We start from the raw sequence: 21971 nt of genomic DNA, 5'->3' as shown, positions 1-21971 counted from the left end.
GAGCACTTACCGTAAGCCCAACTCCGTTCAAATACTTTCCATGTATTAATTTGCTTAATCTTTTAATAGCATAAAGAGGTTAGGCCTATGATCACTACTCCTGAGCTGACGCCCAAGAGGACAGGCTCTCTAAGTGTGGGACCACAGGCCATTGCAGCTTTGAGGTGATTCCACAACACAGGCACCCTGGCTTCAAATTCTAAAACAGTGACTTTCAAGGCACTTTCCAGAATCAGTACCTTTGCCTCCATTGCCAGCAGAGCAAGGCTACTTTCCTCCAGAATGTGTTTGTTTGCTTGCTTTTTAAGATTTGTTTACTTATCTCTTTTTTTATTAGAAAGGCAGAATTACAGAGAGAGAAGAGAGAGATCTTTCATCTGCCGGTTCACTCCCCAGATAACCACAACAGCTGGAGCTGGGCCAGTCCAACACCAGGAGCGAGGAGCTTCTTCCTGGTCTCCCACATGAGTGCAGCAACCCAAGCACTTGGCCATCTTCTGCTGTTTTCTCATGCCATTAGCAGGGAGCTAGATTGGAAGTGAAGCAGCCGGGACTCAAACCAGTATCGATATGGCAAATACAGAGTCTTAACCTGCTATGCCACAGCACCAGCCCCTCTCCAGAGGTCTCAATTTAAAGAAAATACTATTCAACTAAAAAGATAAAATAAATGTGTAGAAGTATTAGCTTGGAGGAAGCATGAGTTGTGGATGCCAAGCTTCTAATCGCAAAGCAATGTCAAAGAAGGGAAAAATGTTTATCACATGTATTGATCAGTCCATATCATATAGGTGCATTGAAATACTACACTGTGGCCCAGAAAGAGGCATGATTGTTGCCCTACTTTTTATATAGTTTCATCAGTTTAAGTAAAAAAGAGAAACAGCTGTGAAATTCTTCACCCCACAAACTTTTCACCTTGTGGAAGAGTTCTACCTGAGCTTACTATGTTTTTCTAAAATCAAATAAGTGCTCTTGCATACAGAAATCAGCAACGTTCCATTCACAGACAGGACGGGCAGCTTCAGTTCCATTTTCCCCCTTGGTGATGGCCAAAGGCAATTGAACAATAACTGCACATTCAGGTGTGAACCTCCCAGTTTCCAATACCCCCACCCAGGGCCCCTTCCATCCTAGATGCCACCTGCTGACCCTATGAGGTATCTGAGAGCACCTGCCCACGATTGAAGGTTCAGGTCTTCCTTCTTTGAATACATCTCAGATAGTACCGGGTGATTGCACCACTTGGGAGATTCCCCCAGAATGTCAGAACATTCCCTGTGGCTTCTCAATTCTTCCCAATGCAGCTGACCCTGGTACATGTGCCCTGGCCCCCAACAAATTCCAAAGCACCTAGCAAAACCTGTAGACACTTGGGTGAAACTGTCCAGGCCCTGGGTGCAGGAGAGACTCGCAGCTCAGTTTCTGCAGGGAACTTGGCTTATGTTAAGCATGACTTGAGGGAAACCATTGTACAATCCAGGAAAGAGATTCAATTCTGTGCTGTTTAGCCCTGTCTCTCCTGGGCCCTGAGTTCATTTCTTCTAAGTAGCAACAGGGCTTTCTTCCTGTCCTCCTCTGGGGTCATGGTCACTCTTTCCTCCTTCTGGTTTGGCAAGCCTAGATTAGATCTCTAATTATAATTCAGATATCTAGAATTGCCCAAATCTTGTGTCAGCCAGTCTTGGAGATGTCCCACCATGGGCTGAAGGCAAAGTTGGGTTGCTGGGTTCTAACTACAGCTGAGCATAGCTCAAGATCTGGAGCACCTCCAGGGGAACAGTGTACGACAGAGAAGATTCGCTACCAGGAGATGGAAGAGCAGCTAGGGAAGGAGGAACACCCGTCGAGAGCCTTGAGCCTCAAGGAAGCCCCTAGAAATACCCAGGGAGTGAGGGGAGGCTGAGGCCATCCCTGCCTCTGCCAGCCTCCTCTCTGCAGTGGGACCCAGACAAGCACAACAGCAAATCCTAGAGTGCCTTAGTAGTGTGAGGCTCTGCCTTCCGGTGCTGGCTTCTTGGCTCAGGGCCCCGGGAAGGAGTGTGTTGGCTGCAAAACCAAGGCCTTTGCTGTCCTCCCCCAACCCTTGGCCCCCAGGATGGGCCCCATACAAAGCCCTGCTCTGTGGGTAACTTCAAAAGGGCAAGCCCAGGGGCAAGCAGCCAGGCCAGCAATACTTTCCCCAGGCTCCCACTTCCCACCTTGCCATTTCCCCGAATCCCTATGCCCCTCTTGGCGGCCAGGAACAATGCAGTCTCCTCTTCCACTGCCAGAGAAAACAGCAAGAGAGTAGCAAGGGAGGGCAGGGGCATGGAGGCTCCAGCAAGCCCTGCCAGGAAAAGACAGAAGCCCCGCCCTGTGCAGCAGCACACAGTGATAGCCATCTCAAGCCAGGCCCAGGCCTGAAGAATGTCAAGGCTCATAAACGTCTCTCCACATTGTGGCAGCAAAGAACGGGGGCCCCTTGGGGAGGAATCAGGCCAGAAATCAGTTGGCAGAAGCACAAACCCCAAACTGGGGAATGGCCATCCCGGTTCTCCCAGCTGCTCACTGTGGCCAGGTGGGCAGGCTCCCACCAGCCTTCCAAGCCCTGCCATCAGCCCTCACCAGACACCCCAACCTCCCCTCTTCACACACACACACACACACACACACACCATTTGCTGTACAGGTAATAACAAAATTCTCATTAGATAGTTAAACCCGAGTAGAACTGTTATTTGGACTCAAGCACTTTTTCCACAAAAGGAAAAAGAGGCTCCTGGAAGGGCGCTGGGGTGCAGGGAGACCTCTACTTCCTCCTACGGGCCACTGCCTCCTCGGCCCTAATGGAGAGAGCTGTTGGCACAGTTTAGGACATGCAGCCTGACGTGCACTAGGCCACGTGATGCCTTGGCAGACGCAGGAGGAACAGCCGCCACCTGCCACCTGGGGACAGGCATGCCAGCACTAAACCGGCAGGCTCCTACGAGCTCTCGCCCATGCCCTCTGCCTGACGACCACTTCAGCCACTCTGCTGTGCCATCCTTACTCACTCAACCTCACCCAGCTTCTTCCTCTCTCCCTGTGGTTGGTTTATCTCTTTAACTGACCCAGCACCGGTTGAGAAAGGACCCAGCTTACCAAGCCCGGACTAGGGATCAAACCCCAGCTTGGCTTCACGCTGGCTGTGGGATCCTATCTGACCTCAGGTCGCTCAGATGTGACGTTCTGGGGGGCCAGGACCAAACTGCTCTCAGCCAGCACAGATCCTTCCCACCCCATCTGTTGCTTGACACGTGGTAGACGGTCATCAATAACAGCATTAGAACCTGCCAGGCCCTGAGCCAAGCACTTTAAGACAGATGAACCCACTGAACCTGCGTAACCACCTGCTGATACAGGTGCTATACTTAGCCTCGTTTTGCCAGCGAGGAAGCTGATGCTGTCATCCTTTGAATGAGTAAATGCATGAACTATCAGGATCGTTCCAATAATTAGTTACGTCAAAAGTACACAGAAAGTCGCACGGCTACGTGATGCCTCACCCCTTCGTGGCCTGTGTCTGTGACTGTTTCAGATTCTCCTTGGGGCATTGGGACAGAGCTATTGAGCACCCACCCTCTGTCCCGGCCCCCTGGACAAGAGGACGCCCACCCTCTGTGCACGTGCAAGAGGCGCTCTGATCTCTAGGCTGAAGTTACTCAAAACCCCAAACACTACCTGCTCTCTCCCACAACCTTCTTCCCCCCAGAGCTGCCAGCCACAATGATCCCAGGTCCTTCCGACGCTGGGCCATGCCCAGGCCTTGGCACAGGATGGCCAGAGACTGTGCCCAGACCCACAGCTAGCATCAGGTGGCTGTCCGGCAGAGCTGAGGAGTCAGACCAGCCTCTTAGTGCCTGGTACACAGTAGGCTCGGAGAGGCTGTTGAGGATCTTGTATGCAGCTGGCCATGCACATTGACATGAAACTAGGACAGCACTGCGGGTCAGTCACATCCTCCCCACCTAGCAAATGAGAAAACGGAAGTTCAAACACCACAGCCCTGACCCAGGTGGGAAGCAGCCAGATCAGCGTTTGAACCCAGGCTTGTCCAGTCCTTGCCTTTACGCTCTTGATGCTATGTTGTCTGAAACTAAATCATTGAAGGTGTTTTTTGGGTGTGTGTGTCTTGTTTTCATTTTTGTTTTTGTTTTCCTCCTCTTTCTAAGCACCAGAAATGATCTGGTGACTTCTTATCCCTATAATCCCCTCTCTGGCCCCAGAGCCCATCCACAGGACCCAGTCCCTTCGTTTTTTTTCTGACAAAAGGGGGTCCCTGGGCTCTCCAGGGTTTGGAGGCCCTTTCCAGGGAGGGACGAAGCTTCTGGCACAGCAGGTGCCTGTGGCAGCGGAGGGGACCCTGGTGGCCTGTCCCTCACTGCTCTCTCTCTCTTCTGGGGCAGCCTGCGACTCATACTGGACCTCCGTCCACCCGGAGTACTGGACGAAGCGCCACGTGTGGGAATGGCTCCAGTTCTGCTGCGATCAATACAAGCTGGACGCCAACTGCATCTCCTTCTGCCACTTCAACGTCAGCGGGCTGCAGCTGTGCAGCATGACGCAGGAGGAGTTCGTAGAGGCCGCTGGCATCTGCGGGGAGTACCTGTACTTCATCCTGCAGAACATCCGCACCCAAGGTGGGCGGCTGGGGGCGGGGCCTAGAGGGCGGGGCCTAGAGGGCGGGGCTTGGGGCGGGGCTCAGCTGACTGGGGCGTGGCCTTGGGCGTGGTTCGGGGCGGGGTCTAAGGGCGGGCCTCTAGGGCAGGGCCTCGGTGAGGCTGGGCGGGGCCTCAAGGGCGTGGCTTGGGGCGGGGCCTCGAGGGATGGGGCCTCCGGCAGGACTGGGGGCGGAGATGCCGTGGGTGGGAAGTTCCAGCCACTGGAGGTAATCGCAGTCTGATCTCCTGCACCTGAAGGGGATGCTGTGGCAGGGGTTCCTGTTTGGGCAGAAAACCCACAATTCCAGTCTGTGGCTCCTTGACTTCCTCATCCTCCTTCATCAGGGTTTCTGAGGGTGGGAAAGCTGAGTAGGCTGGCCCTGGGCTCTCACTGGCGGGTGCCCTGGGAGCCACAGGTCACAGAAGAAGAAGGAAAGGACAAGCAGGCTCACTGCCTGTTGTCATCCAGCCTCTGCTCCGTGCACACTGCTGACAGTGACCGGTAACCACTGGGTACAGTGACCTGGCCTAGACAGAACAAGGACACAGTGGCTCCGGGGGAAGGAGCTCGGGGCTCTGCTCAGGACCCTGCCAAAGGCACAGGCGCGTGCAAGAATCCCAGGGTCAGAAGAGCAAGAGTCCGTCCTGCACGAGGATGTGTGGCTAGCACGCTCAGAGCTCAGAGCAGCTGAACTTCCTCCAGGTCCTGAGCAGCCCTGAGGCTGGGGCTCCTGCAAGGGGCCCCTCCCTTCCTTGGCAATCCTGACAGCAGAATTCCTGTCTGTGCTCTCACTGTTTCAAGGCTCTGTGCAAAATGAGTAAGCTAAGGGCTTTTCAGTCGGCCAGAGCTGCCTCTTTTTTAAAGATGTATTCATATTTATTTTTATTGGAAAGGCAGATACACAGAGCAAAGGAGAGACAGAGAGAAAGATCTTCCATCCATTGGTTCATTCTGCAAGTTGCTGCAATGGATGGAGCTAAGCCAGTCTGAATCCAGGAGCTTCCTCTGGGTCTCCCCCATGGATGCAGGGTCCCAAGGCTTTGGGCCGTCCTCGACTGCTCTCCCAGGCCATAAACCGGGAGCTGGATGGAAGTGGAGCAGCTAGGACATGAACAGGTGCCCATATGGGATTCTAGCACATGCAAGGCGAGGACTTGCCGCTATGCTACCTTGCCGGGCCCATCTACCTCTTATTCCCCATGCCACTTGCAGTGGTAGAATGTCAGACACTCTCTAGACCAAGAGAACTTTGTGCTGAGCAGTGAACAACCTACTCCACCAACCTGCTGTCTTCTGAATTCGTCCTTCACTTTTCCTCAGGGAGGTCAGGGTATGAATCTATTATGACCAAATTTGCACTTAGCCCAGGACACGCTGTTTGCACTTGTTATCTTGGAATAACTGTCATTACCTTTGCTGTTCATCCTCTAAGTGGCTCCGTGTGGAACTTACATCCCAGGTGATTATCTAGCAGTGCATGCTTTGTGCTTTCCAGAGATTAGAGCCCTGGCAGAACAGTCACCAGAACATGGCAGTTTCGTTGCGAGCGCTAGATGGCGCTCTAGAGCCCAGAGAGCCATCTGGCTCGGCAGGTATTGCAGCAGGAATAGAAGAATCCAGAAACATGGGGAAACTGGGCTCTGGCAGGAATGAGCAGCAGGGGGAGCAGAGGGCAGAGTGTGGCTTCCGTAAAGTGGGAGAGGACCCAATCTATCAATCTTCCATTCCGTACTTGATTAGTAAGGTGCTACAGCTGAACACCGATGAGAACATGAGCGTGGTTCCAAGCACAACCCAGCCCATATGTGCCCTGTTACATCCCCTCGGGAGACAGAAATTAATCTTCACATTGGACACCAAGCTGGAAAGTAGGTGTCCTCCGGCCTGATTTGTTTTGTGAAATTCCTAAGTCAACCCCAGGGTATCCCTTCCTGCGGAGGAGGAAAGTGAAGCCCAAGTTGTCTTCCAGCTTCTGTGTTCCTATCTGGTTGTTTACCTCCTGCAGCGTCTAATGTCCGGGATCTCCATAGACCAGCGCATAGGAGGCTGCCTAGTCCCAACCCATGGTGACCCCAAAGCACAGCTGGGCAAGCATTCTGCCTCACGTTGCCAGTGAGGAAAACCAACGAGCACAACAACTTGGTCATTGGCAAGGAGCTTGATGGCCCAGCCCCACTCCAGGCCTCCACCAGGACCCCTCCCCAGAGCGGCTCAGCTCCCTCCAGCCCCTTCCTGGTCCCCTCCCCAGAGCCCACGCCAGAGATCCACAGACCCCTCAGATTTCCCCAGCCCCAGCTGCTGTTTCCAAGTGACCTTTGAAAACAAGGAGCTGTCACTTCTCCAGGTGGCTGCATAAGGGCAAACGGTCTCCCAAATTACTTCCAAACTAAAGTCAACCCTCCAAGGAGCCATCACTCTCTTCGCCCCGGCCCTTCTTCCCTCCCAGGTGTGGCCAGTGAAAATCAGGTTTGCACAGGATAGTTAGTGAATCTCTTTTTCCTTTGCAGGTTACTCCTTTTTCACTGATGCCGAAGAGACTAAGGCTACCATCAAAGACTGTAAGTAACCAAGCCCAAGCTGCCCCAGGCTGGGCCAAGGCTGCTGTAGGGGTGGACTTGATCGTTCTTGTAGGACTCCCCTAGAGGTTGAACTGGAGCAGACCCAGGCTTGGGGATGACGGGGAGAAGGCAATGGACAAGGTGTGGACATGGGGCCACAGCTTGGGTCTCTAGGCTCCCTGTTCCTCCCCAGGATTCATTTTCCCTATTGATAAAGTTGATCTGACACTGAACTGAGTTGGGGGGGTTGAGAAACAGGGTACACAAGGTGCCTAGTGTGTACTCCCCTAAAACCAGTACCGATCATAATGGCATAATGTGAGAGGCTTTGTGGTTGGCAATAGCTTAAGAAGAATCTCATGTACCAGGCAGATCAAGTTTAGAATTACAGGATGATGGAGGCTCCATGGCCTTGTCAGCAGGCTTTCTCTTCCAACTGCCTTCTGGCAGCTCTTGTCTTTTAATGATGATGATGATGATGATGATGACAGCAGTGATGACAACAACTTTACCAACTCCCACACCAAGGCCTTGGGCCGGGAGGTGGGCTCTTATCATCCTCAGGCCTGAGCTCAGTCACCCACAAAGCGGGGCAGAGCGGCAGTGATTGCTAAGACCACTGGGAGGTGTGGGCAGACAGCAGGCACAGGATCACTCTCTTAGGTCTCTCTCTCTCTCTTTTTCTTTCTCCTCTCTTTCTCCTGTAAGTCCCAAGCACACAACTGAGGATTCGGATAATTTGGCTCCTGGTTAATGGAAGGCTTTGCATTTTAGGAGCTTTGGTTTTGGTTTTAAAAGTGTGTTAGGAATATTGAGCCATAAGCTGTGGGCTCAAAATACCCTTGCCCCCAGCTGCCCTGCCCTTGACCTCAGCTGCCTTCCCACAAGCAGCTGTGCACTCCATGGGGCTTCTCATGGTCAAGGACCACAGGGCACACCTCTCTGCCTACCTGGGAGCGAAGCTTCCACCCTGTTTCAGCTCTGAGGGCTCCCCTTCTGATCCATCCAGTCATCCAGGGATGTGAATCCTGGCCCAGCCCAGGAGTCCTGGAAGAAACGAGTGCATGGACGCCCAGGGGCCATCACTGTGTCTGATTCCAAATGCTTGCACTACAGGTAGCTACATGCTTTACTCTCAGAGCAGAAGTGAGTTTGGCTTGATCAACCCTGGCTCTAGGTGTCAGCATCTTCACCCTTAAGCGCAATCACCATGAGTGTGGCTTCCTCACAGCCAAAGGAAAATATTGAGCTAGGAAGAGAGAGTCAGTGTTAGCGGACTATATAACCAGCTGCCGTTAGATTCAATTGGTGATGATGATGATGATGATGATGATAACAGTGATGAAAATAGCAGGTGGCAGACAGCATTTATTTCATGCCTACTGTGAGCTAGGCCATGTCCTAAAATCTTTATAGACATTGTCCTGTATTATCTTTCCATTAACTGAACCTGTGTGACAATGAACTGTGAGGCAAAACCATAGTCTTTTGTATCAGAACAGGAACTAAAGGCTAGATATAACTAAAGCCTAGACATAGTTAGAAGGTGAAGAACAACCCAACTGTGTCTAAATCAGAAGCTCTCGGCCCATAAATCTCATCATCCATTTGTTTCTTTCCATTTTCATTCATTCACTCAGTCTTTGATTCCTTCCCTCAAACAAAATATGGAACACCTACTATGTTCCAGGCCCAGAAATAGGCACTGTGGCCACAGTGATGACACCGTGTAGGTCTTGCCTGCAATAAAACAAGAGAGGGAGGAAACATTAACCAAACAATCTCCATTATAACCCAGTAATTAATTATCAATCATGATGACATCATAAAGGGGGAGTATAGGGAACCCTGTGTGTATGGCACGAAAGATTGCATTTAACCTGGAGATCAGAGAACGTTTGGAGGAAGCATAATTTAAATTAGGCCTAAAGACTATCCAGAAAAAGAGAGGGGAAAGGAGAAGGTCCCGTGAGTGAATGGCAAATGCTGAGACCCCAAGGAAGGAACGGCTTTGGAATCCTTATAGACAGGGGGCCTAGAATTAGCTTGGTCAACATTTCATACACCTGTGTCCACTTAAATTAATTAAAATAAATGCAATGAAGATTCTGCACTTTGGTCACACTGGCTGCATTTGGGTGCTCAGGAGCTACGGATGGCTGGAGACTCACACTGGGCTGCTTGGATTTCCACTGTTAAGTTCTTTCAGGCAGCATTAGTAACGTGTCAGCAACACCAACAGAAGAGGTCAAGGAGGGGAACTGAGGCCAAGTGCAGTGCAGACATATGGGCAGCAGAGTATGGGTGTCATTCCAGGCAGGTGGAAGTGAGACGCCACCTGTCAATGTTGATGTGCTGTCCAGTGACCAAGTCCTGGCCAGTGAGGACAAAGAGGCATCCCAGGACTTTCTACCTATTCCCATTGGGTCTTCAGTGAAACCTCACAGCTGCCATTATGATTTATAAAGCACTTATTATGCCAGGTGTGGTGCCATGCCAAGGGTTTCACAGACATCAACTCACTCAATCTTCCTCAGAACTCCATTCCATGGTGCTGTTATCTTCATTAACCTCTGAGGAAACAGGAGGTGCAATAACTACAGCAAATGCAAAATTGGGATTCCAGCTCCTTTTTCTTAAAACTCACACCCTTATATATCATACTATGCACACACAGGCACAGATGCACACACACCTGCACACATTACTTGTGCACAGAATCTTCTATTCACTCCATTTTCCACTCAATTGAGGACCAAGACTCAGGGACTCCTGCAAGTGTGGGCCTAGGTTAATCATGATTCAGACCACAAGATGATCTTCATCTTAGTAGTCACTGAAGGTATGCAAGCTTGATAAGCCACGGAACCATCAGAACGTGACAACGTTCAGCAACCTAGCCCCTCTCCTTTGTCTCTTTTCTCTACCTGCTTCCTCTTTTCCACTGAACAATGCCAACGGGGGATACCAAAGCTCAAGGATAAAGCCCTCAGATTTGCGACAGGTACCTGTCTTCTCTTGAGCCTCAGGATTATCCTGGCATGGGCTGTTCTACGGCTGTGCCCCTGGGGTCATGGGCTGTAATGATGAGTGTATTTTGGAAATCCTGACCCACTCTCAGATCTGCCCTCCATCCAGTTGCTGGAGGACAGTAGACAATGGTTCCGATCACCCACTGAGAATAGATGTACAAAGTGTGCTGACTCACGGCCAATTCAAGCTCTTCAAATGGCAGAAACAGCAGAGGACCTAGGCCTTGCCTCCACTCATTCTGGTCCCAGCCCATGTACAGGGACACATCTGAGATACAGTCATAGGGAGAGTTGCATGCAGAAGCACCACTGGCATTTGCAGAGGAATGGAGTTCAGGGTGCTGCTAAAGACACCCAGCCAATCTCAGTGGAGACTTTGATTTGGGAAACTGCCTCAACATGGATACTGAAGTAGTAGCTTTAACCCTTTACCCTGGCTCTTACCTTTACCACCATTGCCAACCAAGGGCTTGAATCTAATCCACCTGTGGGTCTTTTTGTTTTTTTAGATTTTTTTTTAAATTTTTATTTGAAAGGCAAAATTTTAAGAGAGATAAGTAGAGACAGAGAGAAGGTCTTCCATTTCCTGGTTCACTCCCAAATTACCACAACTGTCAAAGCTGAGATGATTCAAAGCCAGGATCCAGGAGCTTCTTAGGGTGTCCATCATGGATTCAGAGTCCCAGGGATTTGGGCATCCCCCCTACTTTTCAAGAACATATGCAAGGAGCTGAATCAGAAGTGGAGCAGCCAGGGCATGAACAGGTGCCCATATGGGATGTCAGTGCCACAGGTCAGAAAATTAGCCTGATGAGCCATTATGCCCTGCCACTATGGGTTCCTTTAAAGCCACTACCATAGAAACTGACAGAACAAGATTCTTGGCAAAGCCCCAAGGAAGAAAGTCCCAGTGCCCTGCACCTCCTTTAACCCCACCTTGTGCTCATCTGTACTGTGTTCATCCTGTCAGCCAAATGTCCTTTGCCTGGAACACAGCAGAGAAACCATAAAAATTAGAAGGGTGGTTTGATTTTTTTCCCTCTTCTCTTGGCATTTCAGTGAGAATCTACATTTCAGTGAGAATCTATTGTCCATTCATGGTTCACGGGTCACCTTTGTTTATGTTTGTGATTCCATTTCTTTTTCTTTCTTCCTTTAAATAAGGCAACAGACTCCTTTGGGTAGAGCAATAAATACGGTGGGTGAGAGTGTGTGAGCATCTGCCAAGAGCCACCATGCAGCAGATCTCAGCTGAATGATGTTCATTTTAAATGCCTCTTGAATCCCTGCTACTCAGACATGATGGGGTCGCTTTGAGCATTAGCTTGGACGTGGAAGCTGAGCTGAAGTCGTGGCTCCACCATCTGGATAAAACTCTTGAGCTCTGAGGGCTTCAAATTCCTCCTCAATTAAATGAAATTATACTAAGACCCTGAGGGGTGTTTGCAAGGGCTAAATGAGGTGCTGTGTGTGAAGTGCTCAACAAGCACTTGGAATTTAGTAAATGCCCCATAAATACCAGCTGTTAGAACAAAAGATACAGGAACGTTTTTCCTGCAGAGTGTGACAGCAACACAGGCACTATGGGATCCAGGAGGGATCGAACCCAGAGAGGAAGTTCAGAGAAGCCTTTGTGAGGGAGGGCTCGTGAGAGTGGATGTTAGCTGGGTGAAGGGGATGGCTGGGAACCTCAGCAAAGATCCTGAGACAGGAGCAAGCCAAGCCCCCACTGGGACTGTGCGATGGACAAGAAGGGAAGAAGTTGGGAAGCAGAACAAGGTAAGGCTGGAGGTGTGCATGGGGGCAGTTGGTGAGTGGCTGCACGGTCACGGAAGGGTTCACCCTGTAGAAAACAGAAGCTACTGCCAGAGATTCCCCTGAGGAGTGCCAAGTCACAATGGCAGTGAGACTGGTCACCCTGAGCAGCCGCATGATGTGCAGGAAGCCACTGCCTCCCTTGACAATATGTCTGATCCTCCACTCGGTAGCTGCAGTATTCAAACTACACATACCTTAGGCATGGTTAATGCTCTGTAATGCTCATTGAACACCCACTTCATGTCCAGCTAGAGGGAATCAAGTGGAAATGGAAATCCTTCCACTAGGGGGCGCAGGCAGTGAAGGACATACAATTAGGAGAAGACAGAATTCCAGGTAGGGGTGACTCTGTCATGACAACTTTTGGGGGATCAGAGGAGGCCCCACTGTAGTTTCAAGCCAACCTCGAGATGAGGGCATGAACCCTCAAATACCCAAGGACTGATCATTCTGGGCAAAAGGAAGAGCAAATGCCCTGGCACCAAGGGGTCAAGTGCCTGCATGTCGTGGGGAGAGTCAGGAGGGTGTGTGGCTGGAGCGAAGGGAGCAGATTGCTTGGCGAGGGGCAGGTGGGGCAGGAATGGTGCTGCTGGTTTATAATCACGTGCTGATCTGGAACAAGGCGTGTCCAGGTGTCACGATCGTCATTTAAGTGAGCTGTAAGTGCACTCCACAGTCCTTGGAGACCTTGCTTTCCGGTCTCCATTAGTGCTTTCACTTGTGTCCCTGCTTTCACTTGTGCTTTTGGTCTCTGCTTTCACTTGTGTCCCTTCACTTGGTCCACTCTTGCCTCCACTCACCAGAGGGTGCTGCTTAGAGTGTGGCCCTTCCCACAGCCCCCAGGAAGGCCCAGGGGAGCTGCCAACCACAACGCTCAGTGTGTGCACAGCACACCTGTTTCATCAGCCCTTTGTCTGTGTTTGACTTGGCACTCCTGGGACCTCTTCTCCACCACCTCACACTGGCTCCTGCTCATCTTTCCTTCTTTCCCGAGGCCGTCCTGCAGTACTCCCCCACACATCCCCATTCTCTGTTCAGGGTCTGGCTTCCTTCATGACACTGACACCTTAAGGGATGTGCCTGTCCCTTTGGCTCATTCCAGTCTCCCAGTCCATTTGTGCTTTGATTCCACATGAGCAGGGAACTGTGCATGTCTGAACATGACACGTGGTGAGTCCCCAGGACGGAACCCAAACTTCCCCTTACTAAGCACTCTGAGTGTGCCTAAAATAGCATCTTCCATCACGAAGGCAGTCAACTAGCATCTACTTTCATGTTGGCGTGATCACGAGGTCTGTATGTGGCCTCTGCCTTCCTTGCCACTGCTGTAAACATTCTGTTTCAGATGCTGACTCCAACTGCTTGAAAACAAGTGGCATCAAAAGTCAAGACTGTCACAATCACAGTCGAACAAGTAAGTACAGACACCAGGGGTTTGTTGTTGCTTTTTGTTTTGTTTTGTTCGTTTTATTTTTGTCTCACTTTTTTGTTGTTAAGATTTAGGTATTGATTTGAAACACAGAGTTACAGAGAGGGCAAGGATCTGGGAGGAAAAAAGGGGGCGAGAGAATGAGAGTCTCCATCCTCTGGTTCCCTCCTTGAATGACCACAACAGCCAGGCCAGGATCAGGCTCGAAGCCGGGAGCCTACAATTCGATTCAGGCCCCCCACACAGGTGAAGCAACCTAAGCATTTGGATCCTCTTCCACTATCTTCCCAGATGCATAAGCAGGGAGCTGGATCAGAAATGGAGCACTAGGGACTCCAACTGGCATTGATATGGGATGCTGAGTTCACAAGGTGTGACCCACTGTTAAATGGACCACAGTACTGGCCCCCGTTTTTCATCTAATGACATAAAATCATCCCCTAAGACAAATTAATGGACTTCAGTCAGCTTGGGAAGTAAATGTTGGGATTAATTATTTTTTAAAGAAGGAATTAGCGACATTGATGCTTGCTTTTGTACATGTTACCAAAATCATATTTTTTTTCTTTCCAATTGGCAATGATGATATCATACGAATTTAAAAAGTAGAGAGATTTGTAAAGGCATGTTGAGTTTCTAGGTAAGTTTTTATTTTCCCTGGTCCTCCTGTGGATCCCTCACTGAAGTACTCAGGGGAAAGTAGTAAAACTACCAAAAGGTAACAGTTCATTTTTCACAACTTTATTTATTTGAAAGACAGAGACAAAGAGAGTTCTTCTTGTTGGCTGCAGCTGGGAACCAGGAACTCATTCCAGGTCTCCCATGTGGGTGGCAGGAATCCAGACACTTGAGCCACCACCTGCTGTTTCCCTGCATGCACATTCACAGGAAGTCCAAGTCCAGAGTGAGACCTGGAGTCGATTCCACCCTCTCCAGCTGGTGTCTTAACCGCTCTGCCACATGCCCACCACAGGAACTGGTCGATTTGGGAGTGTTTCCCAGCACTAAGAAATCCACTCAGCATGGAGTCCAGCTGGCATCTTCCAAGATGTGTGTGAGGAAGGCAATCTCTCCATGCTGGGAGTATTGATGACCAAATCCTCCACTTTCCTCCGACAGATGCTCTCACTATCCCATTTTGTAGATAAGGTCACTAGAGAATGAGTCACAGAGCCAGGAAGCCACAGAGCCAGTCTTAACCACACTGTAACAGAACAAGAGAAATACAAGCTAGTTATCACCACCCCAAAAAATTCAAACTGCAGGATCGGTCCACCCTGACAATTTTAGGTATGGAGTCTCCTTACGATCCTACCATCTGCCCGGGAGAAGAGTGAGAAGATTGTCTGTCATTTCCTTCATCCTGTAAGAATTCATCCAGGACTCCTCTGAGCAGCGTGGCAGTGAGGCGCCGTGTTGCCAGTCCCTTTGGTGTCTCTCTGTGTGTGTTTTGCTCTTGCCCTGTTGGCAGATGGGCATTTTTCACAGCCTGTTTCTCAGTGGAGCACTCAGGTATAACCGTCAGAAACATCTACCGCAGTGCAGCCGTTCTCATGGTGATGATGAGAAAGTTGCACAACTCTCCTCTTGAAATAAATATTTAAATAAATAAATAATCATTCAGTACTTCTCCCCTTCTCTGAAGGCCTCCAAAGTTCTCACCTCTGGGAATTTGTGCGAGACCTGCTTCTGTCTCCTGAAGAAAACTGTGGCATCCTGGAGTGGGAAGACAGGGAACAAGGTATTTTTCGTGTAGTGAAGTCAGAAGCCCTGGCAAAGATGTGGGGACAAAGGAAGAAGAACGACAGAATGACATACGAGAAGCTGAGCAGAGCTCTGAGGTACGTAACTGGCACCAAATACCCCGAGCTTCCAAAGGAAGCACGTAAAAACGACAGCCACGGCAAAGCCACACTGTGCTTATTTAGCTGGCTGATGGAAGGGTCAGGGCTTGGCTCTTAGACGCAAGTGGAATGAAGGTGTGTAAATTGACACAATGCCCTTCCCATTCCTGCCAGTATTCCCCCTGGGCATCACTCTGAATCAAGCCATCAGAGAGAGAGAGTACCCCAAGAATGATGAGGTTCAGTCTTCAAGCTGCCCAGGTTAGGCTGAATTGTAAGTTGACAGCAGTGTACAAAAATACGAGGGAACCAGTCTGGTCACTTGAGACGGAGAAGAAACTTCCTGTTCTGTTGTTTGCCTGGGTGCTAATGAAATTCTCTGCTACTTACTTTCACAGATACTACTACAAAACGGGCATTTTGGAACGGGTTGACCGAAGGTTAGTGTACAAATTTGGAAAGAATGCACACGGGTGGCAGGAAGACAAGCTATGATCAACTGCAGGCATGCAGCTCCTCCTAAGGATTTGTCCTTCAAAACAATCACATTGCAACAGACATTTGAAAGTCTTTTTTTTTTTTTCAAACACTTGCAAATGTCCTGATAAAACTTCTCCACAGCTCAGCTTCTATTTGGGTTCTGAGTTGCTGTCTACCTGGGCGTGTGGCAGCAACTCGTAAGAACCGACTTTCCCCAACCCCAAGGAGGATTCTCTTCAGTGGCCCCTACATCAGACATTATCCCCTTAATTAAGAATCACAGAACTACAATAGCCAATACCATTGATGCCATTCAGAAAACCCACCCAACCCTGTGCCACTGGAGACACATCCAAGACCCCCAGGGCAAAAGTTGAAAAGTTTTCAGATAGTTTACTAAAAGTGGAAAGTGATTCGTTTGTAGTTTATATGTAGGAGAGGGTAAAAAGTGGGTAAGACATACTTTAAATCACAACAGTCAAACTGCATAGAAGGACTGAGTTTGTAGAAGAGCTAAGTCATCCAACTGGACATAATTGGGATTTAGCTTAGGCTAAAAACAAGTTTCTAAACCAAGCCATCATTTCTGACTATTCAGCAAAAACTCTCATGGCCATCCTTCCAGAGTTAGAAATCTAATGTTAGCCACATGAAATGTTGCCAAGTTTGTTGCCCCTTTTCTCCCAATCAGTGGCTGGCATCAGATAGGCACAGGTCATCAACAGAGGCTTGCATCAATCTCCCAATCACCACTGTTTCTATGATTCAAGCTGTCGATACGATAAAATCCATCTTGTTGATTCTATCTGTGGTCAAGCCATTAAACCTTTGATACAACTGAAAATGTTCCAAAACTTCTGTCATGGCCAAATCTGAGTCTTTCCTTATGTCTTCCTACCTGATGTGCAGTCAGGCTCTAAAACATGTATTTCCTTGACAAAAATACAGTGAACTTACACCATAAATGTTCACTGTACTGCCATTTCTGGTCAGTCACGGCATGGGAGTCGTTAGCGACCTCCAGCCAGGTGAACTGCCCCAGGATGTCATCAAAGTCGCGATCATCAGCTGACGAGGCACTGAACCACAGTCCAGGCTGAAGACCTCTGTGCAAAGAGTTCAACCTTGAAACTAACTTGTTTTTAAAAAATGTGAAATACTGTAAGATAATCTATTTTTTGATTCACATGTTTTCCAAATGGATATAGTTTGTAAACAATGTGAATAAAATATTTAACACATTCAACTGTCTCTGTACTGTTCAGTGTAGACCTAGCAAAATACACAGTTTTTTTTTTTTGTAGCACACATCTGCATTTTCGAAAATTCCTGTGGTATCCGTCAACAAGCATAAGTGAAGTACTAATGTATGCTGCAGCATGTGAGAAAATGAGAAATTCTGCTAAGTAGAAGAAGCCTGCCACAAAAGGTCACAGGTTATATGATACCATTTAAGTGATGTGGAATGGCAGTCTATGGGTTCGTGATGATTAAGCTGGGAACAAAGAGCAGCTGTTAAGAGATACAGGGCTCCTTTTGTCTAGTTTTGCTTTTGTTGCCTGTGATCTTGTCCAAGATGTCGTCCCCTACACCAGTGTATTGGCGTGTTTCCCCTATATTTTCTTCAGCAACCTCATGGTCTCAGGTTTTAAGTTTATGTCTTCGATCCATTTTGAGTTGATTTTTTGCATATGATGGGAGGTATGGATCTAATTTTTTTCTATTATATATACACACAGTTTTTGCGAACACCATTTGTTGAAGATTGTCCTTACTTTCCTGTATGGTTTCAGCATTTTTGTCAAAAATCAGCTGTCTGTATGTGGATTAGTTTCTGGTCTATTATGTTGCATGGATCTATGCATTGGTTTTTATGATGATATTATGCTGTTTTAATTACTATAGCTTTGTAGTATGCTTTGAAGCCAGTGTTGTGATGCCTCCTGTTTGATTATTTTTGCTCAGGATTGCTTTGACTATTCTGGCTCTTGTGATTTCATATGAATTTTAAGATTGCTTTTTCTAATGTAGATAGTTGGATTTTTGACAGGAATTGCATTGAGTCTGTAGATTGCTGTAAGTAACTAGACATTTTAATCATACTGATTCTCTGATCCATGAGCAAGGTATATTTTTCCTGTTTTGCGTGTTCCTGGTGATTTCTATCATCAATGTTTTATAGTTTTCATTATAAAAATCATTCTTTTGATTAAACTTAATGCTAAATATTTGAATTTTTTGTGGCTAAGGTGAATGGGATATTTTTCTTGATTTCTCTTTCCATGAGCTCATGATTAGCATTAAAAAGCTAGTGGTTTTGTATATTTATTCTGTAAACTGCAACTTTACTGAATTGGTGTATTGATTTTAATAGCTTTCTGATGGAGTGTTTTGGCTTTTCCACATACTACATCATGTCATCTAAAAACATGGATAACGGATTGATTTCCTCTTTTCCAATTTGATGCCCTTCATATCTTTCTCCTCCATAACTCTTGTTGTATCAAACTCAGAAGCTCTTGCACAACAAAGGAAACAATCTTTAGAATGAAAGCATCCACCAGAATGGGAACAATTGTTTGCAAACCACCTATCCAACAAAGGATTAATACCCTGAATATATTAGCAACAGAAAGACAACCAATCTAGTTGGGAAATGGGCAAAGAACTTAATAAACAGTTCTCAAATGAAACATAAATGGCTAACAAACACATTTAAGAAATTCAATCTCACTAGCCATCAGGGAAAAGTAAATCAAAACCACAATGAGACATGAGCTCACCTCAGTCAGAACAGCTAAAAGTCCAAAAACTAAAGAGTAACAGATGCTGGCGAGGATGCAGAGAAAGAACACTTCCACATTGTCATGGGAATAGACACTAATGCAACCGCTATGGAAAGCAGTGCAGATACTTCCTCAAAAACTACAAATAGACCTGCCATACGAGCCAGCAATCCCACTACGGGGTATGTGGCCAACAGACTTGAGCACAGTGTGTCAAAGAGATACCAGCACCAGCATGTGTGCGTAGCAGCACTGTTCCCAATAGCCAAAATCTAGACTCAACCAAGGTCTCCATCATCAGGCGAGTGAAGACAATGTGGTATAGATACACAATGGGGTATTACTGAGCCACAAAAAGAATGAAATGCTACCATTTGCAGTAAATGGACACAAGTAGAGGACATCATGTTGAGTGAAACAGCTCAGAAGGACAAATACCGCACGTTCTCCTTGCTGTTTAGGAGCTAAAATTAGAAAGAAATGTCTGTATCAGTATTGCTGCAAATATCATTTTGTAAAATTTTGCTTTATACCTTTGTCAATAGTGTTGAAGAGTGTTTTATTACTGCAGTTTTCATGATTGCTTTAAAATTATTTACTGTGTATAAGCAAAATGGTCATTTTTTCCATTCAATTGTTGTCTATAGCTATTATCTACCTTTCCACTAAACTAGGATCTTTTTTACTTTTAATTTATTAAGCTTCTTATTTGGTGAAGTGTCAAGCTTTTTTACTGTAATGCAAATTGAAAATATTTCATCTCAAAAACTGAAAAGCAGAAAGAAGGAAGGAGAGTGGGAGAGAGGGGGAAAGGGAGGGAACAAGGGGATGCCAGTACCTTCTTAGAATTGTATCTACAGGGCCCGGCGGCGTGGCCTAGTGGCTAAAGTCTTCACCTTGAACGTGCCTGGATCCCATATGGGTGCCGGTTCTAATCCCGGCTGCTCCACTTCCCATCCAGCTCCCTGGGAAAGCAGTCGAGGACGACCCAAAGCTTTGGGACCCTGCACCCGTGTGGGAGACCCAGAAGAGGTTTCTGGATCCTGGCTTCGGATCAGCATAGCATCGGCCGTTGTGGTCGCTTGGGGAGTGAATCATTGGACGGAGGATCTTCCTGTCTCTCTTCCTCTCTGTCTATCTGACTTTCCAATAAATAAGATAAATCTTTAAAAAAAAAATTGTATCTACAAATCACACTATGTTAAAAGTTAATTAAAAATTAAAATAAAACTAAAAAGGAAAGTAAAAAGCAAAAAGAAAAACAGAACTGCAGCTGATGATACGGTGGTAGAGCTCCTGGAACGTTCGCATACTGCTTGCGGTAAACTGGTACAACCTCTGCAAGAAGCCAGCTGGGAACTCCCTCAAAAGCTCAGCGTATGCTTAGTGCATAACTCAGACACTGCCCTTCTGAGTAGTTACTCAAAAGAAAGAAAAGCCTGCATGCACCAGGAAAAAAAATTAACACAGGGTTCCTTTTAGAGGTGGTGAAAATGCCTGGAAATTGATTATGGTGATAGCTGAACCAGTCCATGAATTTGCTAACAATCACAGACCCTTGAAATGAGTGAACTGTTGGTATATGAATGATATCTCAGTAAAGTGTCCCCTTTTAAGAAGGTGCAAATGAGTAACTTATCAAGCTCTGCTGAGAGACTACTTGAGACAAATACTAAAATTTGACCACTAGATTTTTTTAAATTGTGGCAAAATACACAATTGACCATTTCCACCGTTTCTAAGTGTCACACTGCTGGGACACCATCACCAACTGTCCCTCCTTAGAGCTTCACACATATTCCCAAACAGAAGCCCCAGCCCACACCGAGCAGCAAGTCCTCACTCCTCCCTTCCCCAGCCCCTGGTAACCACTCTTTCTTCTGTCTGTATGAATGTGTAACTAAATCAACTTTCTATTTCAGAAGAATGATATATCCTTCCCAGCCTTCCCAGCCTGGAGTGAGCATAATTTTATGTTCAACTGAAGTATTTTTCTGTTTTTTGTTTGTTTGTGTTTTGTAGGGGGTGGGGGATTGCTGGTTAGCTCTCACATGAGCAAGGAGATATAGTATGAATATGTAGCGATTGTCATCTGAAGCCGCCACTGAGTTGTGAAGTAGTTACTAAGTAAAAGCTGATCGAGACAGTGTAGGAGGACTGAGCTGGAAATGTGTAATGAGCAAAGTCAGATATAGTGAACAATCCTTGCCTCAGGAATAATAGTAATTACTGGCCCCTTTAGAAATATGGAAACAAAATCTTAGAGAGAAATGAAGCGACTTGCTTAAGATCCCACAAGCACAAAATGAGAGTTTGGATTTGAATCTGGGTCTATCTGGGCTCCAAGGTCACAGTTACTCACTGCCTCTCACTAATTTTGCCCTCGTTATTGGCTTCACTCAAAAATTCTCAGGATATATCTTAGTGATAATTACTGCTGGTTCACTCTCCAAAGAGCCCCAATGGCCAGAGCTGAGCCAATCTGAAGCCAGGAGCCTCTTCCGGGTCTCCCATGTGGGTGCAGGGTCCCAAGGCCTTGGGCCATCCTTGACTGCTTTCCCAGGCCACAAGCAGGGAGCTGGATGGGAAGTAGAACAGCCGGGACATGAACTGGTGCCCATAAGGAATCCCAGTGTCTGCAGGGGATAGTTTTAGCCAGTTGAGCCATTATACTCGGCCCAAGAGGAACATAAATATGTAATACTTCCCAGGCAATAAAACTCAACTGTGGGAAATCAATTTCATCCCTATTTGCTTTTGAAAATCACAGTAAGGGTATTCAAAGAAAAACAGGGGCTATTTCCATGTGTCAGATACTCACATAAAGGAAACATGCTAGACACATATGGTTGTAACTTACCAAATAGAGCAAAGCAGAAAACTATCTTTAAAAATCTGACTTTAGGGTGCTGATGTCATGACATAGCAGGCTGAGATACCATCCACGTTGCTGGCATTCTAAATGTATGCTGGTTCAAGTCCTGGCTGTTTCACATCTGCTCCAGTTCCCTGCTAACAAGCCTGGGAAAACAGCACAAGACAGCCTAAGTATTTGTGTCCTGCACGCATATATGGGGGACCTGGACAGAGTTCCAGGCTCCTGGCTTTGGCCTGGACCATGCCCAATAGTTCCAGCCATCTGGAAAGTGAATTAGTAGACACAAGATCAATCTCTCTCTGTGAAATTGTCTTTCAAATAAATTAATCTTCAAAAAATATGCTGATCCTTAAACTAAAATTGTCCTTTTATATATAAATTATACTCAAATAGTCTCCTTCCCTATATTAAATCATACCCAGTTTTGTGAATTTACCTTAACATTCTGCAAGGAGATGTAACT

At 47.4% G+C, this 21971-nt stretch overlaps 1 protein-coding gene across 3 annotated transcripts in view; it reads left to right on the top strand.

The window, feature by feature from the left end:
- ELF5 (E74 like ETS transcription factor 5) overlaps window positions 1-17079 on the top strand; it is a 30403-nt gene extending 13324 nt beyond the window's left edge. Inside the window, exons 3-7 of one of the 3 annotated variants that reach the window (XM_040980085.1) lie at window positions 4428-4661; window positions 7191-7241; window positions 13437-13505; window positions 15166-15361; window positions 15763-17079. In XM_040980085.1, coding sequence (XP_040836019.1) covers window positions 4428-4661; window positions 7191-7241; window positions 13437-13505; window positions 15166-15361; window positions 15763-15859 — 647 coding nt within the window. In that variant the 3' untranslated portion in view covers window positions 15860-17079. The remainder of the gene's footprint in view (window positions 1-4427; window positions 4662-7190; window positions 7242-13436; window positions 13506-15165; window positions 15362-15762) is intronic. The other 2 variants (XM_040980088.1, XM_040980086.1) reach the window with 2 other exon arrangements.
- Window positions 17080-21971: the final 4892 nt, after the last annotated feature.

The sequence above is a fragment of the Ochotona curzoniae genome, unplaced genomic scaffold (genome assembly GCF_017591425.1).
Source record: "Ochotona curzoniae isolate NIBS_2020 unplaced genomic scaffold, NIBS_Ocur_1.0 contig_3432, whole genome shotgun sequence".
Classification (NCBI taxonomy): Eukaryota; Metazoa; Chordata; class Mammalia; order Lagomorpha; family Ochotonidae; genus Ochotona; species Ochotona curzoniae.
The sequence above is the reverse complement of the archived record's forward strand: the minus strand, read 5'-3'. Positions and strand labels throughout refer to the sequence as shown.